This window comes from Embiotoca jacksoni, unplaced genomic scaffold, assembly GCF_022577435.1.
Source record: "Embiotoca jacksoni isolate LCO1_2020_lvr unplaced genomic scaffold, fEmbJac1.0.p SCAF_7, whole genome shotgun sequence".
In the NCBI taxonomy this organism is placed as follows: domain Eukaryota; kingdom Metazoa; phylum Chordata; class Actinopteri; family Embiotocidae; genus Embiotoca; species Embiotoca jacksoni.
Window position 1 is genome coordinate 6,028,489 of NW_027185425.1, and position 26,250 is coordinate 6,054,738.

The 26,250-nt window shown below is 40.5% G+C and overlaps 1 protein-coding gene across 4 annotated transcripts in view; it reads right to left on the minus strand.

Moving 5' to 3' along the window:
- The window catches only part of akap9 (A kinase (PRKA) anchor protein 9), a 68,869-nt gene that overhangs the window by 16,732 nt on the left and 25,887 nt on the right, over positions 1-26,250 (minus strand). For 3 of the 4 annotated variants that reach the window (XM_069176233.1, XM_069176234.1, XM_069176230.1), the window contains 14 exons: positions 25,849-25,954; positions 24,948-25,179; positions 23,241-23,292; positions 21,987-22,334; positions 21,203-21,481; positions 18,825-18,961; positions 18,378-18,565; positions 16,058-16,290; positions 9,496-9,658; positions 7,013-7,107; positions 5,577-5,694; positions 4,235-4,273; positions 3,039-3,271; positions 2,034-2,153 (listed from right to left, as the gene is read on the minus strand). In XM_069176233.1, coding sequence (XP_069032334.1) covers positions 2,034-2,153; positions 3,039-3,271; positions 4,235-4,273; positions 5,577-5,694; positions 7,013-7,107; positions 9,496-9,658; positions 16,058-16,290; positions 18,378-18,565; positions 18,825-18,961; positions 21,203-21,481; positions 21,987-22,334; positions 23,241-23,292; positions 24,948-25,179; positions 25,849-25,954 — 2,343 coding nt within the window. The remainder of the gene's footprint in view (positions 1-2,033; positions 2,154-3,038; positions 3,272-4,234; positions 4,274-5,576; positions 5,695-7,012; positions 7,108-9,495; positions 9,659-16,057; positions 16,291-18,377; positions 18,566-18,824; positions 18,962-21,202; positions 21,482-21,986; positions 22,335-23,240; positions 23,293-24,947; positions 25,180-25,848; positions 25,955-26,250) is intronic. The other variant, XM_069176232.1, reaches the window with a different exon arrangement.

A 26,250-nucleotide genomic window follows, 5' to 3' on the forward strand; every position in this document is an offset into this window, starting at 1 on the left:
GTTGGCAGGATTACTAAAATGCACTAATTGTTCTATGAGGGAGACTTAGTTTTACATGTAGCTACAAGCAATACCTTAAAGGTTACTCCATCCACCTGCAATAGCCATGGGAGAGAGAAGGCGGCGGCATAAAGGGTCACAGCATGGAGAGTTTATGGGCGAGAGGGAAGCAGAGGAAGAGAAAGCACTTAGTGATAAAAAACGCTACAGGAAGTTCTGAAAATTATAAGATAGAGTTAATCATTGGGGTTTTTACCTGCGAAGTTAAAACTATGTGCAATAAACACTAAAAAACAAAACACTAAGAGCACAATTAAATGCCGCAATAAGAAACTTGCTGATTATTGAGGTCAAAGACTAACAAACAGCAGCAGCAGCAGAACAGGGACACTTTAGTTACTGCTGATGAGAAGGAAATGACAGCGAACATTATAATACCACGAATCATCAGTGTCATCCTCCCCTGAATCAATAACTGACTTATCTTGTCATATGATTTTCAAAGAGGTGAGTGAAATGCACCGAGGGCCTGAATCTCGGCAGCTAATTGTGTTCTTTCATTTTATCTAATGAAGAGTTAGATGAATTTAACCGTGCAAGCAAGTTGCCCTCACAAAAGACAAATGCTGGCAAATAAGTCTGAGGTGTGCCATAATTCAATCGACTGGTTTGAGGACATAATTAACGTTTCAAATGTGCTGCAGTTCACAGTGCTGATCACAATTACATTTCTCCTTGCCCGAAGTAATGCACAAGCCAGATGATGAGCGGATGAAAGATTAGGATTAATAATGAAATTCTTGAGGTGCCAAGCAGCTGAAAAACCACAAGCGCAACAAATATGCAGCATGAAATGATGAATTTGAGTGATGTACAAAAACAAAAATCATTCAGATATTTGTGCCAACAAGGAGCAATTAAAAAGTGCAAGTGAAGCATTTTCGTAAGACCATCAAATATTGGACAATATCTCCCACACGTGCATCATTTTAGCATCAAAATTCAATGAATAATTCAGGACAGGAACAAATGCCAGAAGGTAAACAAAATCAGCTATTCATAGCTGTGGAAGACTAGAAACTGTATCTGTGGAAAATAATCAGGATTTTCATTTTCATTTGATTTTAATCTGATGATTACGCTCTATTACAACTTTAAAAAGTCGATGTGACAAACATGTCAGCATACAGTTGCTCAGTCACACATGAAGCAGATACAGTGCAGCACCTAACATTCAGCCCAGTACTCACAGTCCTGCTCAATCTGTTTTGGTTAATCTGCTTAGGTTTCCATCAACCCCTGAGGGAAATATCTGGTTCTTTAGTTGCTAAATGCTCCACTCTGTTCACCAGTTAGTTTCTTACTTCGTCTGCCAACTGTTTTGTGCTGGTTGAGCAGCATTACAGAAGATCTAGCACAGTTTTTACTACTGAAAACAGCTGTGTGCTGAAATAGTTAAAACACTGTGGAGGTGAAGTGAGTTAGGTGACAGTTCTCACTATGAGCCATTTGTTTCACATTATGCATAGTTGTTTGGTCCATTTTAACATGAAAATATTATAATTTGGCCTATAAACTGTTGGTGCTGAGCGACATTGACCCACCAAATGTAACTGACCCATGATGTCACAAATAGATGTCAAACAAACACATGGCCTTATTTTTAACAACATTCATATGTTGTAAATCACAAACTTAACAGTTCCGTGATTATTAACAGAACGAGTTATTATCTAACTATCATCTTGTTGAAATGTTACTGCATCTTGTATTTCATGATCGTGAAAATAAAACCTACTATTACTCAGCTCGGCTGAATTACGAATAGTAAGTCCTCTCTCACTCTTTCACCTTCTCAACACTCCCACTATTTGGTATCATTTTCGAGGCAGCACAGGTAGTTCTACTGGCTCTATTGTTCTGCTGTGTGACTCTGGGCCCAGTGTTGTCGCCACAACAGGGTTATGTTCAGAAAACAAGCATCTCTCTTACAGCCTGGTCCTCTGGGAGAGAACAGAGCTTTCTCCTGTTACCTCGTGGTTTCTTTGCTCAGAGCCGGTCTGAAGCTTCTGTGGATTCTTCAGCTGCTGTTCCAGTTTCTGGATCTCCTGCTGGAAGAAATCCCTCTCGTGTTCTCGGTCCACAGCTTGTTCCTGGATACCAAAGTAGAGACAGAACGGACAGAAATAGACAAATAAATGACGAGGAAACAGAAAGATGTCAAAGTAATTATTCGATGAGCCACTAAAAATAATATTTTTGACTTTAATGCAGGTTTACAAACTACACAAATTTGGTTTTATTTACAAAGAAATATCGAATCTGCTTGTTGGGAGATGTGTCCTGGCCAAAGTACTGGTCAATAAAACATGAATGATTCACGGCTGTGAGGGCAAGCATTTATGGGCAAGTTGTTTCCTCTCTTCTCATCAATATTGTACAACACAAGTCAGAGCTGAAGGAGGCAGAACAGCTGAAGGAGGCAGAATAGCTGATGGCCTTCTTCAGTGATTCCCAATCAGTGGCCCGTGTACCACTGATGGTACGTGAGGCTGGCTGAAGGTTTTAATTGAACTCCAACTTGCCCACGTCCAAAAAGTTAATTAAATTATTTTTGATTACGGACAACTAAATATATATGCATATCACATTACAATGATGTAAAAATTTGGTGGTTAATAATTTGAATATTTTAGATATAAAATGTGCCTGTGCTTAGCCACATAGGGTGATGTCACATAATGTTGGATATAGCATAATGCAAACATTAGCCCGATGCTGTTGAATGAAGACTCCTCAGTCGTTGATTTCAGACAGTGACATGTCAGATACAGTGTTGTCACCTGCCAGAGGGAGACTGAGTGCTTCGAGCTACAAACAGCTGTTTCTACAAACTCATAAGAACTGATGATTTCAGGAGGCACAAAAAAAAGATCACTTTGTCACTGATATCCCAATATATAGAAAATATTTACTAAAGTAAATCGGACAAACTGCACAGCTACATGATGTTCAGAGTCTTTTTCTGTGTCACTTACATCGAGGAACCTCCTGTTCTTATCCAGCTGTTTCTCCAGGGCTTGGATCTGCTGTCGCAGGTCTCCGCTCTCCATCGTCTGAGCGTGCTCCAACTCGATCACCTTGTTGACCTGCTCCTCCAGCTCCGCCTCCAGCAGCTTCACCTGCTTCAGGAGGTCAGTGTTCTCCTTCTCCGCCTGTCGCTGGACCTCCACCTTCTCCTTCATCAGCTTCTCTGTCTCCTCCAGCAGGTCTACAGGATACGACGAAGGAAGGAGGGGAGGTTACTTGCTATGTCAAATAAATGTGGGTAACTTCAGTAAATTAGTCGCTCTGGTTTGATTTTGACAAAGAACAGGATGCCGAGATGGAACTGAAGAGTCTGAAGTCTGTGAGCCGTGTGATCAGATTCAATGCAACTTCTGCTTTTTGCTTTATTGAGCCTTTGCCATACTGTGGTTTCACCATTATAATAATCAACTTTCTCTTTGACAAACTTGTAATATATTGTGTCCACTTTTTAAAAATCTCCAATACAACACTGAATAAATGGCCAACATCAGGCTCTTCCACCATCTCAGTCAATTTCCCAACATGTCACCCTGTTACCAAACATGATCGCCCATCACGATGTCTTTTCCGCCGCCACCAGTGAACAACCCACCACGGTTCACCCAAGATCAAACCCCGCAGGATTAGTGCAAAAGTAACAGGGTGGGAGAATGCAAATGACGATCAGACAGATGGACAGTCAGGACATTGCAATATCCATGCCCAATAAGCACTTACAGCAGGGGGGGGGAGTTCCTGAACAGCCAATCATCTCACTCAAAGACAATACTGTAAATACAGCATCAACGTATCTAATAACAGCAAAATCAACTGAGAGAGCAGATGATTGGAAATTAGGAATAATGATTACATATAAATGTCTAAAGATCAATATAATTTCATCATGCTAAAATGAGCACTAACATGGACTCCAAGACATTAAAAATGACAAACCAGGACAAAATCAATCAAAATGAAAAGCTGAAGCGAAGGTTAGTGGCTGGACTGAGTGAGTTTGTGAGCCCATAGCAAGCAAGCTCCAAGCTTTGTTTTTTTTTTGGTGAGTTGCTGGAGTAGGGTTAGAGAGATACAGTATACTGTCACTCAGCTAGACAATTAAGAAGAACATGTAGACACGACTGAGCCATGCTCAAAGTGGACACACCTGCTTCAGGTGCTGCAACCATTGCAGCTTCAACTAGGCCTACAGGAGGATGAGAAAGCACAGGAATTTAACATGCGCTTGTTTTTCGTCACGAACAGGAAAACTGTCAGATAAAGAATGGAAAAAGGTGGAGAAAGGATGGCAGTGCTTTTCTGTCTGTTTCACAGAAGTAGGTTAAAGCTGCAGAAAGGATGCTGTGAGAGGAAAAGTCCCCGAAATAGACCCCGTTTACTTTTTTTAGATACACAATACTCACCATTTTTATTAGAGATCGAACTAATGGAATACCTTTTTGACAATACGGGTGTAATCCAGCACAATATTAGCCGATATGGTTATAAAGCTTCATGTTTCTGGAAACTTTGTGGCGAATACCTGTAAATGTATGACCTAAAACAGCAGCAAGTCTTTAATAAATGTAGATAAGTGTTTCCTCAGTTTCGTTACACTGAAAAATTAAACAGTTTATTTTGCAATAAATAATCAAGACTGACGGCTGAAAATGACTCCGTGTGAATGTTTCACACCAAATCAAACTTTGTAATTCAAGAAACACTTTACATTTTAATGTCGGAGAGTAAAGTTTGGCCTTCTTTTATTCCAACCATAGCAAACAAACTGAAACCTGAGCCTTGAATAAAGAAAATAGAAAACCTTTATACTGCTACAAAAACGGTTTAGTTGGTGTTGTTACCTCACCTACGCTTCTTTTAGCTAGAGCAGGGGTGTCAAACATACGGCCCGCGGGCCAGATCCAGCCCGCCTGGGGGTCCAGCTCGGCCCGCCGGATGACTTTGCTAAGTGTGAAAATTACAGAAAGCCATAAATTGCATTTCTATGAGAATATGGAGGTTTATGAGTACAAACGTAATTGCTTCAAAAACAGCGTAAATGCGATGTCTGCTCCGGAGGCAGCAGCGCTCGCTGCTCGCTTTGTGACGCGTTTGACGTCAAACGCGTCACAAAGCGAGGGAATCTGCAGAGGAGAGCCCAGGCAGATAAACAGTGGGCTGATGTCTGAGTTTTTGCTCTTTATGTTTCTAGTTTATTGTAGAAATACCTTAAATTAGGGTTTATCATCCAAAAACCTTCACCAATGATTTAAACAGAAATATTGTCGTTATGTATGCGTTATTATGCTATGAATTTACTGGTCTGGCCCACTCGAGATCAAAGTCGGCAGTATGTGGCCCCTTAACTAAAATGAATTTGACACCCTTGAGTTAGAGGAACTGACAATACTTCACAAAATTACTGCACCTTTCAGTGACACAAATAATAACCACCTGTGACTGAATCCATATTTTTTTCTTCTTCATTAAGGGAACTCTGGGATACTCACGCAGCTCACGGGGCCCTGCATTCTCCCTCATGGCGTCTTGTTGCCGTGACAGCAGCTCACGCTCCTCCTGCATCTGAAGCCTTTCCTGCTCCAGCTCGTGCAGTCGACAACTTGTTACCTGCAAAGAAAAAAAAATCCCGTTCGTGTCAGGGCCTGATATTTACATGTATGATGACACTTAAAGAATGATGATGATGGCTAGGGTCAATAAATCCCTTAAAAAGACCTCATTACTTTTTGAGCCTCAAGCATATTCATTACAACTGAAGATGCAAATCTTTGTTGGATCATGGATAAATATTTTTATTATGCATGTTTTTTTTTCAAAATATATAATAGCTGGGTGCTGTAGTTTTTATTATTTGTCTCCCAATTCAATTTTAAGTGTAAAATCTCAATGCAGCATGGTCTCAAAACACTTTACAAAAACACACAGCAAGGAAGCAAGGTAACAAAAACCACATCAAAAACATCAGTGGTAAAAAAGTAGCAACCCAGGCCTGTACCAGCTTAACTAGGGGATAGTTCAGGGTCCAATGAACCAGTCATAACCATAATTTATCAAAAAAGGGACGTTTTAGATCTAATCTCAAAAGAGGAGACTGTGTCTTTCTCCCGAACTGGAGCTGGTTCCACAGAAGAGACGCCTGAAAGCTGAAGACTCGGCCTCTTGTTTTACTTCAAGAAAATCTAGGAACCCCAAGTCAGCCTCGATGATATGGTACCATGAGGTCTTTAAGATGTGATGGAGCTGGGTGAGTAAGGGTCTCTGTATATCCGGAGAAGGATTTTATATTCTATTCTTGATTTCACAGGGAGCCAATGAAGAGAAGCTACCATGGGAGAAGTATGATCTCTCTTGTTAAGTACAATCAGTACTCTCACTGAGGTATTTTGTATCAACTGGAGGCTATTCGGAGAGTTTTTGGGGACATTCTGATAATGAAGAATTACAATAATCCAGCCTAAAAGTAACAAATGCATCTATCAATTGTTGAGGGCTCTTTTCAGCTACACAAAAGAGTATTTCTATCAGCAAGACAGTGTTTGTGGACTGGGCTCAAAGTGAACAACGGTGTCTAAGTTCATGATATTGTCACTCGGTTATGTGTTCTTAAGCTAGATCGTGCTTTGGCTACACAGGCAACACTTTTAGTGTTAGCAGGAACAACTCAGGATTTGTTAACAATTAGGAAAAAGCAGCTTGTTACCAGTCTTATCTTTTAAGAGCTATAACCTGGATATATACAAATGAATATAGCAGGTGCAGATCAATACCATTTTATGACAGTACTGAATTCAGAGTTGGGTGTTATTGAACTTACACCTGAGTCGCGACTGTGTCAGAGGCCAATTATACCTTTAATGTTGTCAACTTACTTGCACTCTCACAAAAAATGTAATTATTCCTCCTCTTTGCAGTTGGAAGGCCTCACCTGCAGCTCCTGCTCCAGGCTCAGTTGGAGCTCTTCCTTTTGACGCAACTGCTGCTCCAACGCAGCCCGCTCATCCGTGTAGCCATCAATCAGACCTGAATGTGGATGACGCGAGAAAAAAGAACAGTTATAGAGGGCACTGAAAAAGCCACTTATGGATATTAACATTTGAATGTCCTTTTCATGGGAGTTTTCTCCGTTATGCTCCTGTTCCTCAGAGGAATTTAGAGGAATTTCCGTTGGGCCTTGTTGTTCAGCTTCAGTCACACATTCACACATAAGGCAGCCATCCAGACGAATGAGCACTTAACAGCAGAATACAAGAGCAAAAAAACAACAAGATAATGTACGTGCACGCTGAGGCACACAAACATGCATACAAATGCAAAGATGAATACTAGAGAGAATGTTTGACCCATTTTGCTTGACAGGAAGTACGAGACTAAGCCGTAAACACAATGAAATGCTCTATCATTACTGTACCGCTCAGTCACAGGTCAGCAAGCATTATGCGCCAGGATGGCATTCATTTCATAGACACAGGAAAGGAGGTATGCACAGAGGCTGGTGAGAAAAAGTTGAGTTACTGTTGCTGCATCTGTGGTGTATTGAGGGCAGTTCTGAGGTGAATATACAGCACAGTATTTTCTGACTTGATTTCTGCCGGTGATATTTATGATGCGTTATCTAAAGGTGAGAGACAAACAGACGGTAAATGTCACCTGTGTTGTCAGGTGATCATTTTATTTCAGGCATCTCAACAGGAACCGAGGTGTGTAAAGTTTGCCAAAGGAGGGATCCATCCATGACACTTAAATGCACATGATTACTGGTTAAAAATACAACTGCGCAGAGATGTCTCGGGAATCTACAATTCCAGTTACTGTACGACGCAGTCATTCCAAAACATCATCAGGATATTAGAGCCATTTAACTTGGCTTTTTTTTTTCCTGCTTCAAACATAACAAAAGCAGACCCTGTTTGTGTTTTCACTGACATATGATATGTTCCCATTAGTCAGTGAAGAGAGTCTTTATTCCAGGTTGAGCCTGTATCTTGGGTTAATTCAAAAACCAGTTTGAAAAGGCTCCACCCTGAGCTTTCACCTATGTGGATCATCCACACAATAGAAGGAGAATCACTCCTCTTTCCTCTCATTGGTATTTGCACAAGTGCATGTCTGAGAGACACAGGCTTAGATGTTATTGAAGAAGCACACCACATGACCACAGAGGAGCAGGTTTACACTATGGAGTGACATTCATCCACTGTTATAGCTGCACTGACTGGCTGACTAATCAATCGACAGAAAATTACTTGGCAGCTCTTTTGATGATTGATCTGGTTTTTTTTGAGGGGGGGCTAATTTTTCCAGATACACATCAAGGGTCTAACGACAGAAAGTGTCATATGCTTGAGGTAAATTTATAATTTGTAATACTGGGCTCATATACTGTATACATTACATATACATACATTTTCTTCTTAGTTGCAACTTTATTCTCCACGTTTTTTTTCCACTGCTTACCGGCTTTGATAACCTATAAAACTATAAAGCTATTTTACAACGGCAAATATTTGCAGTTCCTCTACAGGATTACTGAAAACAAACACTGACAGGATCCTTGATCAGTAAAAGACCATATAAGAATAGAAATGGCTCTAAACTCACCACTCTTCAGTGTGTCCACAAAGCCAATACGAAGACTTTTGTACTGTACAGACTGCGAGAAGAAACTAAAGGACAATGTAGTGGACTGGGTTTGGTGTGTGTGTGTGTGTGTGTGTGTGAGAGCGAGAGGATGTGGTTGTAACAGTTGACGTATGTGGACCAGCTGTCTCTGACATGGATAGGAAAGCCTTTTACCCACCAACAAGAACTGTCACAAGATTTAAACTGTTCTGAAGAAGCAAAAATTGCCTATTCGTAGGTAACAACTTATAGATTTCACTTTGTTCTCTCACACTTACCTTCACCTCCACTCACAGACCCTCGACATTTAGTTGCCACACAAATACAATCAAACGCCTGAACGCAAACCAGTGACAGACTCACACACAGTAATTACCATTTGTCGAGTTCTCACCACAGATGGCATTACACTCCTCTACTCTCCCTTTCAAACAGCTGATCCCATCACACCCAGTAACCCCCGCCAGCTCCCTCGAACACATGCACGTATGCATTTTCACCTCCTTCCACTTCATGCAGCTCTCTCTAGTTTCTCTAATCATTCTGACATATAAACACACAATTAGATCATCAATTAGAGTCCATATAGAGATTGTGAGCACTGCAGTTCTTCCTGTAAAGAGGTTACTTTGAAGGGGAAATGTCTTTTACAGGCCTTCTAACAGTGAATGCTTTCTCAATCGTCATAAAAATGGATCAACATTTAAATCAAATTGAAATACAGAGTCAGTGCATTTCACCCTGTCCTTGTTTTATAAAAAATAAATACACATTAAGAGCAAATCTCACCCTCAGCACGGTGGAGTTCCAGAGCCAGCTCCTCCCGTACCCGCGCCTCCTCCGACAACCTCTCCTGCAGCTCCTCCTGCTTCTGCAGCAGCTCGCTCATTTCCCGGTTGTGGCGGAAGGACTCCCGCATCAGCTCGGTCTGGGTCACCCGGGCATGTTCCAGCTGTGAGGTGAAGAGGAAAGAGACGGTGTCACGAAAGAAGATGAGTTTGGAAAGAACAAGTCTTTGCATTAAATAATTGTAGAGATGCAAATGTTAAAAAGGAGCAAATAAATATCCTCATCTTGACCAATGAAAACACCTCTGTAATGTCTTTTGAAGCTTGAAATGTTCCACAGAAAGAAACATTTTGGAGGTGCGGGATTTAAAAGAGGTTGACATTTTGGGTGGCTGGCAGGATCTGATGAAAGAAACTATCAGGTTGCCATATGGAACGTGTCGGATCTGGTGTTTTTAGAGAGCCATATTGGACCCAAGCTCGTGACTAAAAGTCAAGATATCTGAGGCCTTTGCCACATAAATTTAGACAATTCCTTTTTAAAGTTTGAAGCTTTTAAAGCTTGTATGCAAGTTCCTCAACTTTATGGAGATGATATTCGCAATGACTGGATTCCAACTTGTTATAGATATTATCCATTAATCCTGTGAAAGGAGGAGGTTACGACAACAATTTTCAGGTGTGATTTTGAGTAATACAGCTCCACGCCACCAATCTTTCCTTGCACATTTGATAATCTGGTTTGGTGTTAATTCCTGCAATGACTTTTACTGAGACAATATGATCGAATTAAACAGGGATTCCCCGATACTGACTCAAATATTTGGATCGGGTAGTGGTGATAACGAAGCCGATTAACTCAATGTAGTTGTATGTTTACGTCTTCATGCGAGTACTACGTCATTCGTTAGCAGCACACCTGCAGACCCGGTCATTTTACTCGAAGGAGTGAGTTGCACACAGAGAGCCGACAGTGTCCGTGTCTGCTGCTTGGATGCATTTCACACTTGCTACGGCAACAAGGTCTACGGCAATATATGCGAAGCCAGTGTTTTGAGTGGTGACGGTGATGCTGAAAAATATAACACAATCAAGCACCTCCAGAAGCATCATGCATTCTGAAGTCAGGCCTAATGATGCCATACACCAAAAGATTTCCACACAGTGAGGCAAACAAGCGTATTAATTAAACAATGGTATCAGCTCAGCTCTTGATATCCAAATCCCAGGTAATGATATTGGTACCTTTTACTTGCGATTTTGTATACATTTGCCTTATTGTGTTATATACTGATAGCATCAAATATTGTAAATAACTATAGATATGGATTTCAACTATTTCAACCAGGTATCGGTTTTGGAAAAAAGTTATTTATTTTTAATAAATTAGGTAAATTCACCTAAAAGCTCTGAAAAAAAATAGATGTATCAAATCAAGCAAGTTATTCTTCACTGACTTAGAAAGGCATTATGTCACCTTAAAGAATATATTAAAGCCGGTTTTACAACATAGTCTCTTCGTATTAGAAAGACTTTAACAACTGGCATTGCACAAAAAAAAAACTGCTTATATATAACGACAACAAAACAAGGTTGTATAATGATATCATATTGGTATTATGGCCTACTGGTCAAGAGACAGAGGGCATCTTTTCCTTGCGCTATGAAATCATCATCATGCAATAAACCGCCAGCACACTTTCTCTCTCTCATTTCTTGGTTAGTTTCCATAGATTTCCATATCTCCCGGAGCAAAGGTCTTATTGTAGCGTTATGGGAAGTGGTAACATGACTCCGCCACAGAGAAGTCATATAATCTTTCACCTACTGATTTCAGAGAGCTGCTGCTCCTTCGAGCTGCCGTGTGCCTATGTGGAATGACAGCTATCTTACATCACATCTGCATGTGTGGACCTGAACTTCAGAAAAAAGGCCGTGAAACGTCCCTATAAAACATTAATTAACAGTGCAAGTTCCATATTGAATGTACTGTACAATTTAAACACCTGCGGGTTACCAGGCGCAGACTTACTGTGTAAGGAGGAGTGGGCAGGGAGATTTTGGAGATGACCTTAAGAAGGTGGCCGTTAGTCCTGTGATTGACATGGGAGATCTGGGTTTGCACCACCACAGCGTTTTTCTCGTTCAGGGTGCTGCAGAGTGGGAAAGGTCGGGGAAGGGGCACCCGAGATTCCACCTCGTACACATCCTGGTCCTCCCCCTCCATCCATGTGCTGCTTTGCATGCTGCCGTTCCAGTAAGAGCGGTAAGAATCCATGATAAATGAAGGATCCAGGCACAACTTCCAACCCTTGTTTTGTTCCGCTGAAGCTCCTTACCTGGAGTCGTCCAGAGGGGTTTCCATTTGCCCTGATCTGTCAGGTTGTGCTGTGCGAACCGCAAACGAGAATAAAGCCCAGTGGGGACTCAAGCAGTGAGTACTGTTGTGGATAGCTCCAAGCAACAGTTTCTATGTGTTTGGTGCACAAACACACACACACATAAGAAGAGTAAACAACAATTGGAGAGGGTGACATCCACGTCATCTCAGTCACATGCTGCCTGGTTGATGTAGAACAAGTGCCAGGTAAATATTGAGACAGAAAATCATCCGGTAACGGTGACAACTGTTATAGTCCCACTGAAGAGTGTCATCCTCGGTAGCAGGTGGAAGTCATATGTGGAACCGGCAGGTTAAAGGGCATTCCTGAACCCCACCGCAGGAGGTATGTAAACAAAAAGGCGAGCATTTCTTCTCTCTGTGTGTCCTCTTTGAAGATCGAGTAGTCGTCTTCCTCGTTCTGTTCTCACTGACCTTCTTTCCTCAGAGTGAAACCGTATCATGCCGCTCCGTAAAGCTCACACCCCCACGTCTGCTCCCGCTTGCTCTCCTCTCTCTCCTCTCTCTCATCTCTCTCTCTCTCTCTGGAGATTCATTAACAATACTATGCCGCTGTGGCAACCCCAACCTGCAGGGAAGCCTCCCAGGGGCCCCTTTTAATTGTTTAGTCCGAGCGGCAGGCAGTCTAGGGTGAAATGACAGCGGATCTAAAGTCACTCATTCTTCCCTTCTTACTTCCTCCTAGGACTGCTTTCATTCCCTCTCCACGCATGCTCCCATGCTCATAACATTACTCACTGTAGCCGGATAGCTCTTCAGTCAGGCGAGGCTCACTTACCCCCGACGGACTACTGACTCTGCTAAACTTGTTTTGCCTGTCTCGACCCATGTGCTCTAAAGAAAATAAGATAAAATCCCTGACTTCCAAAGCAGTTTTCACCATTCAGCCGATGCTATCCCTCTTCACTTCCTACACTGTTCACATACAGCAGGATACAGCTCAGAAAAAGTGGGAGGGAAGCAGGTGTGGCTTCAAACCACGGGGCCAGTGAACCAGGTAAATTTGCAAATAGATCACACACACACACACACACACACACACACACACACACACACACACACACACACACACACACACACACACACACACACAGAAATAACCACAGACAACACACACCCTTCCCACAGAAAGTTGTCAAACCAGATTCCCTCCCTATAAAGTGGCAAAAAAACAAACAATTAAGGCGTTCTGACATGCTGCCTCTTCGTCCCACCTACAGTACAGTCTTCTGTCTGGCATGTCAACCGTCATACTCGCTGAACATGAACAACCTTCAGATTATGGGAGTGAGAAATGAGTGAGCAGACACCTTCCCCGGGCAAATAATTTACAGCATTAGTTCAACAAAGACACTTAACATTCCTGATCAGGCTTGTTACATCAATCTCTGTTCACGACTTCACAAGCAAGATGTGATGATCCTGCACCAGTCACAGACAAGACTAATGTAGACTGGATCGATAGGAACAGGAAAATCATTGAAGGAACCATTAGAAGGCTTTGTTGATTACATGTTTATTGTGCTATTACTTGTGTTGTACTTGGAAGAGATATAAACTGTGTTACATGTAATCAGCTCTTAAAAATTTCAGGGGTTCTTTACTACAGCTGCAAATAAGGATTATTTAGATTTTTGAGTAAATCTTTGACTCATTTAATTATTGTTTGGTCTATGAAATGTTAAAAACATTGAAATGGGTTGACTAACGTTTCCCAGAGCCTCTGTTGACTTAAACCAACAGCTGTTTTTCTCTGACCAACAGACTTAAACTAAAAGATATCCAAAAAAATATGGAAAACCAGCAAATATTGACATTTAAGATGATGGAACCATACATTTTCTGGCATTATTACTTGAAATAATTATTTATATGATTGTCTGGCTGTCAAAATTGTGCTGGTTAATTTAACAAATTATTCCATTTTATATTTTTACAATAGTTTATTTGCAGAGCACATCAGAATTTCTTGACTTTTTTGCATGGAGGTAATATATTGTACAAGGTAAATTAATTGTAGTGAGACAGTATATAATAGATGGAACCCAAAAGAAGGTGTACATGTGTTCTGTATTGTAATCAGATGACAAAAAACTACATCTGAATGATTCAATAAATAACATTCAACCAATTTGGTGTGTTTCTCTGTAGTGTAGATGGATGCTGGAACAACAGTGATGCTCAGCCTGAAATGCCTTCAAAGCTATTATTAGGCTACCAAGATAAAAAAAAAATCCATTGCAGCGTGAATAACGCATGCATCCCAGCCAGTGGGAAGATGTGTTGTGCAGTCAGTTACAGTAACACATTCAATGGCCTAGTTAACCCGGCCCCATCTCTGTGGGCTGACACTGGACGCAGCGGGCGCACCGCATGGATGGCCCGAGGGGGAGTGGAGATGTGCTGTGCAACCGGACTATGATAGGCTGGCTGGCCGGACAAAAGCTCTGTGTAAATACCGCTCGTATCTATAGGCAACCACTGGGAATGAGGCAGCTCTTTTGTGTGTGAATTCTAGACAGGCCAACTTTGTTGCCGGCACACATTCTGCCATCTCATCTCCATTATGTCTCCGTGAACAAGCGTAGAAACCCACAGAGGGGGTTAACGCTGTTCGACTGCGGGCAGTTAAACGTTTTGACAAAGCCTAAATGTGTCACTAGAGGTTTCTGTTTACTAGTAGCTGTTAGGCACAAACACACAGGACCATTCATGACAGATTCTTCTAAAACCTCAACCTGCAAAGAAGCACATTCACCGGAAAAAGCACAATTAAATAGGACCAGGTATCAAAATAAAGTAGCCACTAACTGGCATCAGATGTTTGGTCAGAATAGGTTAGGTTAGGTTAGGTTAGGTAGTTACTTTATTAATCCCAGAGGGGAAATTTAAAAAAAAAAAAATAAAAAATAAAATTATTTGGCCGAGAGACAAAGCAGAGGGATGATCTCTTGCTTATCTCAGGTCCTGAGTTCTGAAACCAGCACAACTACAGGACTGGCTCTTTGTTTGGATGAAGCGCATACCGCTAACTTTCACCTATCGGGCTGCTTTACTCATTCTGTCATTATATTATAATCCATATGTCAGGAAACTTTTCTAAGAGGTGCCTTTACACCTACCTTGTTTGGTCCGGACCGTCAGACTTTTCAGTTTGGTCCAAACCAAAGCCAGGTGTGAAAGCTGCCTTGGATCACGGTCCGGATCAAAAGACCAAAACAGGTGGTCTTGGTCCAGATCAAACTGAACCATGGTTCGGTTCGTTTGCAGTGTGAAACTACTTTCTGGATGGTCTGGACTTTCAGAGCAATTACAGGAAATCGACACCGTAGAAGAAAATGAACATGAGCCACGGTGACACACACGGGGAGGAAGACAGTATTTAACTAATTTGTTCCAACGAAGAAACCAAAGCTCAACTTGAAAAGCAGATAAAAATGCTCAAACTTACAACTTATTTTCTGAGAAGTACCAGTCATAACACCATGAAAAATTATTATAGTGGCAACAAACTGAATCTGTTCATTATTTTTTTTTTCCATTCAAACTGAAGAGGTTACCGGCTGAATTGGCAACACGCCAATGTCTGACGCACAAACCAGTTAATGTTAAGCATAGAAAGATACGAGTGTACACGAGTGATGTCAAAGGGATGTAATTATGTCAAACAAGTTCTTTAGTGTGCTCGCAAAATTGCAGCCGAAACAAAAACATAAACTTTGGTTTGGATTTTCGGGTGTGAGAACTCCCTAAGTTAAGAGGATTTTAAGAAGCAAAATTAGTTTCTACAGGAATAGTTCAACAGTTTAGCTTTTTTGTTAAGAGTTTTCTAAGAACACTGATATTGGTTGATTAAATAAAAAGATATAATGGGTTAATTAGTGAGCTCACAGGTTCTGGTAGGTGGATTTTCATAAGCTGTTTCCCTTTGTTTACAGCCTGCATGCTAAAATCCATCTTCATATTTACCAAACAAATATGACCGTGGCATCGATCATCTCACGCAACTTTCAAGTATAACCAGTAATAATAATAACCAGGAAATAGAAAAATGTTCAGGTATGAAGCGCAATACAGATTAAGACAGGGCAATTAGCTGAGCTAGCCAATGAACAGTGGACAACACAGATCCTGAACTTAATCCACAGTGTTTGCTTTTTACCTGGTTAGTCGTGTTGCTGATGGCCATCAACATCTTCTCCAGAGCCGTCTGGAGTCGGCGGCTGATGCCCATTAAATATTCCTCGATTTCGAGCTGTGGCCCCGCCCCGAGCAGCAGGCTGTCCATCATCTTCTGAGACACCTCGAGACCCTCATCGGCCTCCAACTCTCCGGACCACATGCTCCCGTCGTCGGCACCCGTCTCACTGCCCTGGCAACTTTGTGCAGAGTAATCTAAAATGACCAGAGCAGCACAGGGCGGAAATGTGTCATGTTTACTTCAATGTCTGCATATTCACTGACACAGTTTAGGTCTTAAAGGTCTATTACTGCTTTCTTGTGCTGCTTGCAGATGTATACATTCTGACTTCAGATGGATAAATCAAGATAATAAAAGAAAACTACATGCATGCATCATGTAAAAAAAAGTTGCTTATTATTTTCTGTCAACTAATCGTTGCAGCTCAACTCACATCTAGAAGTAATTTAGTTTTAAACATTAAAGTCACGTGTCGTTTATATCCCTGACAGAACAGGATGCCTACCAGTGCTAAATATACAGTATAACCATAATAAGGGTAGCGCACACATCATCTGATGTAAATGAAACATCACAGTTACACAACTGCCTTTAAGAGAGTTGGTAGATTATGTAATTCACATTTAGTTATTCAACACACTTTCTCATTTTCATTTCAGAGTGTCATGAGAGCAGAGAGAGACAGTGTGACTAAAAACCCCTGTTGTATTTCAGTTAATTCTGACAGTATGATACACAGCAAGTAAAGCAGTTGATAGTCTGATGGCGATAAGCAGTTAAAATGTATGCAATGTATTATTATTTTCACACTATGAAAGGATTTGTAACCACCATAAACATAGCAAATGTAAAATGTCACTGGCTCTACGATTAAATAAAAGACATCCAATGCATCCCAGTACAGAAACATGATGCATTGTGGGAGATCATTTTCAAGAATTATGGGTCACGGATAATTTATTATTATTTACTGTGCTATGACATGAAATATGACATGAAAGTGACATTGGCCATAACTGCACCTCGTCATTTGGGTGTTTATTGCTGCAGAACTAAATGTAAAAAATGTCACGCAGGTACATAACTCAACAAGCACCAACCATAACTTACATGCAAGCATGTGATAAAACCAGCCATCACCTCCCATCAAGGTGAATGTAAAAAAATGACTGATATCTGCAGTAATCTGTAACATGAGCAGCGGTGTTGAAGGAAAATAAGCTTTTGAGAAAACTCGTGTGATAAAAAGTGGTTGTGAGGTTACATGACGGTGGGTTCGAGGAATCTGTCACATATGAGGGCGTCTACACTTTCATTTGACCAGTTTTCAACTGATATTATTTACTGCACAGTATAAAGCAGAGAGCGGTTGGTCTGAGCACAAACACCATTACTGGTCGATAAATCCGCATCATGTTTTTTTCTATTTATATAAATTATATTTTATGTATCCATTAATACATTTGCAGACATTATATTTCATTTTAGCCTAACAGAAGACTGCTCAATGAAACTACTATTAGTCTACTTTACTAGTAAGACAGAGTTCAGTGATGAATCCAAGGAGCTACAAGTTTGACAAAGTATTGGGAAACTATAAATAGAAAACTTGTCAGCCGGCAGGGAAATCAGATTTTTCTCTGACCCCTGAAATACATGACTAAATGTCCGTGTGACAACTGTATATGTGCATACAAATACTAACTAATGGTGTGTTTTCTTTCACTATAGAAACTGAACAAAAACCTTCAGGTTAAATAAAAACAGAGAGGAGGATTATCTTCTTAATTATGCACTGCATCATGTCGTCATGGTTTATGATGTTAATGCTCTATTTGTGCTGTAATGAACACAAATTACATTTGAAATTCAACCCCAGAAGTCCAATTTAAAATACATTTTAAAAACTTGAATACTTTAAAACATATTTTGGCTTTGCTCTTCAAATGTTTTTGTTGTCCACACTAAACAAAAGTAAACGGATTCAAAGCTCTGTTGAATTTTCTCAAATTTAAGATGCCAGTCTGACGACAGCTCTGCAGCTGCTATTGCATAAAATTACAAAGCACAGCAATATTTCTAGTCCTATCTCGAGGTGCTGTAAAGTAAATATGTACACATATTTACAATTTGCATGCTTTGTAGTGTTTTCTCTGATGTTGTTTCTGACTAACTCTAACCTACAGCTAACTACAGCAACATGTTTGAACTCTTCAACCTGCTGTTCAGACATGGAGACCAGCATTTACGCAAACCTTTACTGAAACTTGAAGTCACTTACCTGCAGCATAAGGTCTACTGGGCTCTGTGTTAACTCTCTGTGTGGTGGGGAGGGACGGCTGCACTTCACCGGAAGCATCACGCAAACTCTGCATGTGGAGGCCCATCGTTTCCTCTGCTGCTGCCGTGGTCTTCAGGACGTCCACCAGCACCTGACTGAGCTTCTTGTTGGCCTTACGCAGCAGGTGTCTAAAAATTGAGAAAAGATGCTTACGTAATAACGAACACGAAAGAGAAGCATGCGGAGTGCTACTAACACAGGAGATAACACTAAAATCATAGATGCAAATCAGTCTCAATCCTTTTCATATATTTATAGCACTAAAACAAACAGATATGCAACAAGTTATTCTGAAGGACAAAAATCAATACATCATGTTGCTAATTATGATATAATGATATAATTTACGCCGTCGTTGATCTGATTCTTAAGAAAGAGTCTCTGTACCTTTCAGTATCTTTATCTGAAGACTCTCCATCATCCTGCCATGACAATTTGCGTCCACCAGCCTGCGTTGCTCCCGACCCGCCTGGATCTTCCTCTTCCTCAACTTCTCCCTCAGCGTTGTGTCCCTTCTTTAAGGCCTGGACAGGCAGCAGAGAGAACACAGACAGCAGCCCCGTCATTGCAAAGTTTCTTCTGAATGAACAGACTCCTCGACACCAGTGGACAGTGTGGCTGTATGTGTCGCCATTAGTAAAAGTGAATTCAAATAGGGCTCTGCAAGGCGCACGCAGACACACAGCGCTTTTCACCAGCATGCATGCGCACACGCAAACACAAAGACACACTTTAACTCCCTTGGAGCTGAGAGAAACACTACTATCTTTGTGCTGCTATGGCAACAGGTGCACCTGACACACAGACTGGCAGTGGCGATGGCTCCACCTTCTGGAAGAATAGCAGTAATGAGGCGAAGTTTAACACATTACACTGTGCTTACACTGCAGATAAGATGGGCACTGATTTCAGTCGAAGAATCACTTTTTCAGCTGAAATAACATTTTAGTATCAACATACAAGTACTGCACACTGACATCTGAAAATAGAGATACATTTGAAGCTTAAATATACACAAGATTTTGAAACATAAAGTCAGATATCCATTGATTAAACTCTGTAATTTATGTAATTCATTCAACTTTTATAAGCAATTTATAAGTCTGCTGTAGTGTTGCAATAAATACTATTCTACTCTACGTGTTTTGAATATTTTGTCCAACCCCATTTTCAGACATTAATTTCAGTACCTCCTTTGGACATTTTAAAAGATGACTGTTTGAAACATTAACAATTTTCAACAACTAATAAATATTTATCGAGCTATAATATTCAATTTTTTTTTTTTTTTTTACTTTGAAGTAAATTAAACTGAACCTTATATTGTCAGATTTTATCATCTAAAGATTTTGGACATATTTTTGACCTGGAAGGCTGTAAAACATCTAAGTTTTGTCAAAATAAAACCTTTATTCTGCAATTCACAAAATATCGTTGTGGCTTTCTACGTTGGTTGGTTTTCTTTGGATCACTTTCACAAAAAACAATGTGATAACATTTCTGGTCTTTACAGACACCAGATAATTCAGCAGTGAATAACAGTATGCATGGAAACATTTCAGCACAGAAAAGTACAGCAGTACTTTTTTCATCATTAAAACTAATCTAAAACAATTATTGAGGTTCAACAACTTTTTTTCTTTTTTTTTGGACTAATTATTACCACTAAGAGTGTGTTGGAGCAAGTCAATCTCACAAAGAACACTGAACCTGACAGCGACTGCAATCACACGCTCAAAGCTTAATCATGCAATAAATGGTTAGTGAAAACCAAGCAGGCCTTGGGATTCGCTCTTCAAGGCAGCAGGAGTGCTTTGAAAAGAAATCATCCTGAATCAACATGAGGAAACCAGGGAATGCATAGCAGATATATGATGAAACTTTGTACAATCAAGAATCTAAAATATTACTTTTGGAAAGAAGTGGATAAACAAAAATACTCCCTGTCAAACCAGCAAAACTGTTATGACACTGATAAACTAGTTTTTCTCTTAAACTGGTTCTGATCATTTAAGAACTGTTCAAAACATGACAGGACGTCTATGAACTAGTCAAAGCTCACAGCACAAGTTCACTGGAAATATAGAGGAGTAACATTATGATGTTGCACCGCTCTGAATAAGGAGTGTAAGGCTGCACACATGGTTTGTTTCACATGTTGCTGTGTGCCTTAAAGGTGCAGGTAAAAGAAATGCACGCATTTGATGATGTCTATTACTATTTAGTGTTTTGGTCTAATAACATTATAGTAGGTTAAAAAAAAGCAATGTATACATCCAAAAATAAGTATAGGTGCTGGATACCAAAAAAAAAAAATCAAAAGGATATATAATATATTTTTTTTATAAATATTCTACCTATAGTGCATACATTTGGCAAAAATGTAGACAAACATGTTGCTGAATAAATTAATCCTGGCTCAAAAACCAAACAAACCTGCTTCAAACACATTATTGCTTATAGGTCTGTACATAACCAAGCACTTATTGTAAACTCGATTCAGGCACCAAATTATTTAATCAAAATTGGCAGTTAAAGCAGTAAAACACAATATTAATCCGAGTTAAAACATACAGAATTAATGAACCAGTAAAGAGATTCAATTCTATTGATGCGACACCTGCAGTGCGACACAGTGCATCTGAAAATGAATGCCACGGCAGCAGTGGGGTTTGTCAGATGGAAGAAATGAATGAATTTGTCGTGTGTGGTTGAGAGTTGAGGGTAAAAATCAACACATCAGGTTGTGACAGTTCAGTACTGACCTGCTGGGGTCCCGATTCACTTTTCTGCAGCTCCTCCTTTAACGTTCTGATCTCAGCGTTCCTCTCCTCCAGCTCCCTCTCCAGTCGCTCCCTCTCCACCTCCTCCAGCCAGGCGCATGCTGTGGGGGAAGCTCTGGGAGTCGGCTCCTCTTTCTCCCTGTCCTCCGCCTCTTCTTCATCCGACAGGGTCTGCATGGAGGTGCTGGTCTGGCAGGCGTATTTGTTGATTCGAGCCCTCTCAGTCTGCTGTGCAAACTCCACGGACATCTGAACTATGGCCTGTGAGGGAACAGGGAGAGCTCCTTTATGATTCTATTTGATGATAGACACAATAGAGATCTAAGAGGGCTGAAATGATGTGTGACTAGATCTTCTTTTGTACTTGTGTGTCCCCGTTCATGCCTTCATGCAGCTTTGTTTCAAAGATGAATAATACAATGTATCTGGAGCTGCCGTGATTATTTTCATTATTGATTATTCTGATTATTATTAGAAAATGCAGCTACCCAGATCCTGAGATAACATCTTCACAAATCTTGTTTTGTCTTAGCTACAGTTCACAACCCAGGGTCATTAAGTTTATTATCACACAAGACAAAGACTGAAAATATTCTCTTTTCAGATTGTAAAAGCATGTTAGGCAGTTTTAGTTAATCAACCAACTGAAATTATCAATCACTTCTTGATTCATTGACGATTCATTTTAGCTGAAACTGCTTCCTTTCACGAGTCAAACTCAACTGTTGCCGTCTAGACACATTTCTGTGAATACACGGCTACGTACCTTGGCAACTTCCTCCTCTACTTTCTCCTGGTGTTGCTTCTCTTCTCCGCTGACCTGTCCAGCTCCCCCGAGGCTCTCCGTGGAGCTCCCAGTGCCGCTGATGCCGTTCAGATCCAGCTCTCTCTCTCCTGTGTCTCCCTGATGCTGTTCTCTCTTCCTCTCCTGCTCTCTTTCTCCTCTCACTCTCCTAAGCTCACTGCTGTGCTGCTCTTTAAGAGCAGCTACTTCTTGGATGTACTTGTGGTGGAGAGCTTTCCTCAGCGCCTGCAGCTGTGCTGTCAGGCCAGGAGTCCTGCCAGACCAGCGTGACTCCTCAACTCCCGCTGACAACTCGACATCGCTCAGGTCCTGAGAGGAGTGAAAAAAAAAAAAGCAGAAAAGAGCAAGTTACAAAAATAATGTGGCAGATAACAGCCGATTTACTGTGTTAAAATGAGGTAAACTATGCAGTTTTGGACCATTAAAGTTCCTCAGGACTGTTCCAGAAATAAACAGGTTATACTTACTGTAGCTAAACCCCATCCACCCTTTGACCACCGATAAATACACCAGTTTGTTCTCTTTGCCTCCGAGGGACGATGAAGACGATAATGAGCTATCTTGCATTACATTTCAGCAACATCTTCCACTAACACACTACCACTCTGTCTTGTGATGAATCCCTGTCTTGTCTATTTCATAGTCCTTCTCTGTTTGTACTTGCCTCAAACTAAACACTTTAAGCCAAAACACATAATGTCTGAAAGCACCAGCTTTTTGGGGTTTCTCTTTCTCTCCTCTGTCAGTCTCCTACTCTCCTAACTTCTTCTCTGATCGCCGCGTGAAGATGTAAACGCCTCAGAAACCCATGCTGTGGAGTTTTGAGGTTGGAGAGAGCGAAAGTGACCAACCAAGGAAGGATAGAAGTTGGAGAGACGAGTGTGAGAGATGGCTTAAATGGATCACGCTTCACTCACGCTAGACGGAATCCTCCTTTCGTGCGGCCGACAAGACGAGGGTAAGTTCTCTTGGTTATAACGGTGTTACGTAACTTCCAGTCCTTTTAATTGTTAGATGTATGTAGGTCCACTCATGACGCTGCTTCTGGAGCTTGGCCGGGGATTTAGGGCACGTTCTAGCCTGAAGGCTGCAACTGCTCCCTCTCATCCACCCTTGCTGTCATAGCGTCTTAATGCATGTGCACGTTTCAGCTTATAGTAAGACGTGATGCATGTGACACAGAAGATTTTAGAAGGTAAAATATAGGATGCAAACCTTTAGCTCCTCTGCGTTCTCCTCCGTCCTCTCAGAGGCGGATGCTGGAACGCTGGACAGAAAAAAAACCGCAATGTCAGTATTAATTGTCTACAACCTAAAGGAAGTTTAAAAGTTTGGGAGTAATTTAAGTTTATTCCCTTGAATAATGTGATGATTATTTAGTGATGAGATTCATAAATAAAACATACAATAAACACACAATATTAAGATTATATAACAACTGCAAAAGCGCTGAAGAAAACACAAAACTTGAAGTGTTGGTATAATTAAGGCTGCAGCTAATGTTTATTTTCATTATAAATCAATCTGCAGACTATTTTGTCAGTTAATTGTTTGATAGTTAAGTGTAAGCTGTAAAAATGATAATTTTTCTTGCAGGTGATGTAATTTTCTGTTCAGTGACTACTTGATTTGTTTTTCAGCTCTTGACATAAAATACAGACAAGAGTGTAACTAACATCTGCGAACAAGGCGTGAAGTAATGTAAGTGACATATTCTGTATATTAATCAGGATACTGTATCTGGATATCAAATATGTGACTGTAGTCTAAATAATTTTCTCGAGCATAGCCAGGAATTGGAAAATAAGGTTGTCAAGTTTTACATTTGCAAAAGCAAACAGTGGAGGGCAGCAGCATCTCGGTCTTAATAGAAACAGTCGGACTCTTCCCTTTAGCCACGAGGTAGAGCTGACATGTTATAAAAAAATTAAATAGATGTGTATATAAAAAAAATAAATAAAAAAAAAAGACCGTTAGAGATACAAGTGATTTTTCATACTGTAACATTAAAAACTGACATAAAGTCTAACTTCTGTTCGTTATCTTTGTTCTAACACAGGATGTACAGAATGGGGTAATACAGCAGTTCATGCATACTTCTGACATTTAAGGTGATACCAAATAGTTTTGCCATTTTAGGTTGTGAATCTTAAGTTGTTGTTTTTTTTAAAACCAAGTGCGTCATGTCTCAGGTCACATTCACTGTGTTTTCTACTGAGGATTTTTCTCAGGAAGCCACCTGGAAAGACTGAAAGGGTAGTTTTACAGGTTAGTGGGCTAACAACAGGCATGAATAGCACTTCAAACACCCTGGTGAATATTTCATCAGTGCAGGCTTTGTTGTCAACTGAACTGGGTCAGGTAGCTTCCACGTGCTGCACAGGATGTGCAGACCAGCTTCTATTAGAAGTTATCTTTACTGCTGTCAATCATGGAGCTCGGTCTGCTCAGACTGCTCTCCCAGCAAACACACACTGTCAATCAATCAAGTACATTATCAAAGTGAAATCCACTGATTAAAAGTAATATGTGTACAGGAGAGAATTATACAAGCTGGACAACAGAAGAAAGTATAAATGCAGTGAGTGTGGTCCTGCAAAGCTACAAAGCTGATGGGGCAACAGATTTATGTTGAATTACTACTTCAGAAATGTATGGCTGCTCTAATACAAATTTCAGGGCACGTTCTGTTGCATCACGTCATCGCAGAGATGTAAGCTGACAGATGAGTCAAATCAGGCATTCTGGTTTATTGCACAGAAATTATCTACGGCATATCTATAAAAATCACCTTTTATGTTTTCTGTGTTTAACATTTCCTTTGTAAAAATATATCATTATTGCCTTTGTGAGGGAAGTTTTCGCCACAAACACATTTGCCTTCAACTGAAAATGCACGTTTTTGTTTCCATGGTGCGTCACCTGTAGTGGGTCTGAGTGCCTGTGACCTCCTGCAGTCGCTGCTGCAGCATGAAGAGCTCCGTGGCGTATCGCTCCTCTGTCTCTGCGGCCTGCTGATGGTAGTGAGCTCTGAGACGCTCCATCTCTTGTTTGTGACTCTGCTCCAGCTGCAGCTGCTTCTCCTGAGCTTCGGCCTTCAGCCTCTGGAGTTCCACCGAAAGGGATGTAGATGCAGCAGCTCGCTCCTCCAGACCTGACAGATAACCAGGTGAAAAGTGAAATTCATTGCACAGATTAAACTTTAATGTTCACACTGGGAAAATAGGTTGCTGCAAAGGCAAAAGACGGCATGTGCATCAAAGTGAGACATAAACAGGGAAGAGTCAAAGAAACAAATAACTCAATAATATAAAAGTCAATTTTTGCATATAGAGATGAACTGGTTAAAAAGTATTTGCCATGCTACATGTTTCGACTTAAATATAGTATGTTTATATCCAGGATCTAAAAAATATTTACCATTGCCTGTTCACAGAATGACATTTGTATTTTTTTGTGAATGTGAATTAGGCTCAAAACAAGGCAGTCTACAATTTGATTTCTCCGTTTGTAGCTCACAACAAATACAAAAATGTACAATGCAAACAACACTCTAGGCCACAGACTATACGTTGCAAGACGCATACTGTACGTGGAAAGACAAGCATTGCTCAGTTTAATTGTCACATACATGTAGAAAAAACCTTAAAGCCAGACACTAAAGAAGAGAGTGAATACCACATTTACACACACACACACACACGCACACACACACACACACACACACACACACACACACACACACACCAAACCATGTTTTAAACCAGTGACTTGACATTAGTGCTTTTTATTGTTAATTAGAGATTGTCAGCTCCGGGTTTACCTTTGCTTGACGAGGGGCTTAAAGTGGCACCCTGCATGCGCAGGTCAGAGATCTCCCTCTCACTGTTACTCTTCAGCTCATCGTAGGCCATCTGCAGTTCAAATATCTGGGAGACAAACAGGTTTGTTAGTGTCATCCTGTTAACACTATTCTCTCAATCAATCAGTGTGCATAATTCCACACTACATACCGACTAATTATAACGACTGATAGTAAACCGATTTATTTTTCTCTAAAAAAAACAAAAAAATTACTATACTTACCAGTTTTATACTGACAAGAAATGAAATGAAATGATATGCAACCAAAATATGTTACCCAAACTGATACTAATCCAATTAAACTTCATAAACAAATGACAAAATGTTTTTCCAAAGATTTAATAGACATTTTTGGTTTTCT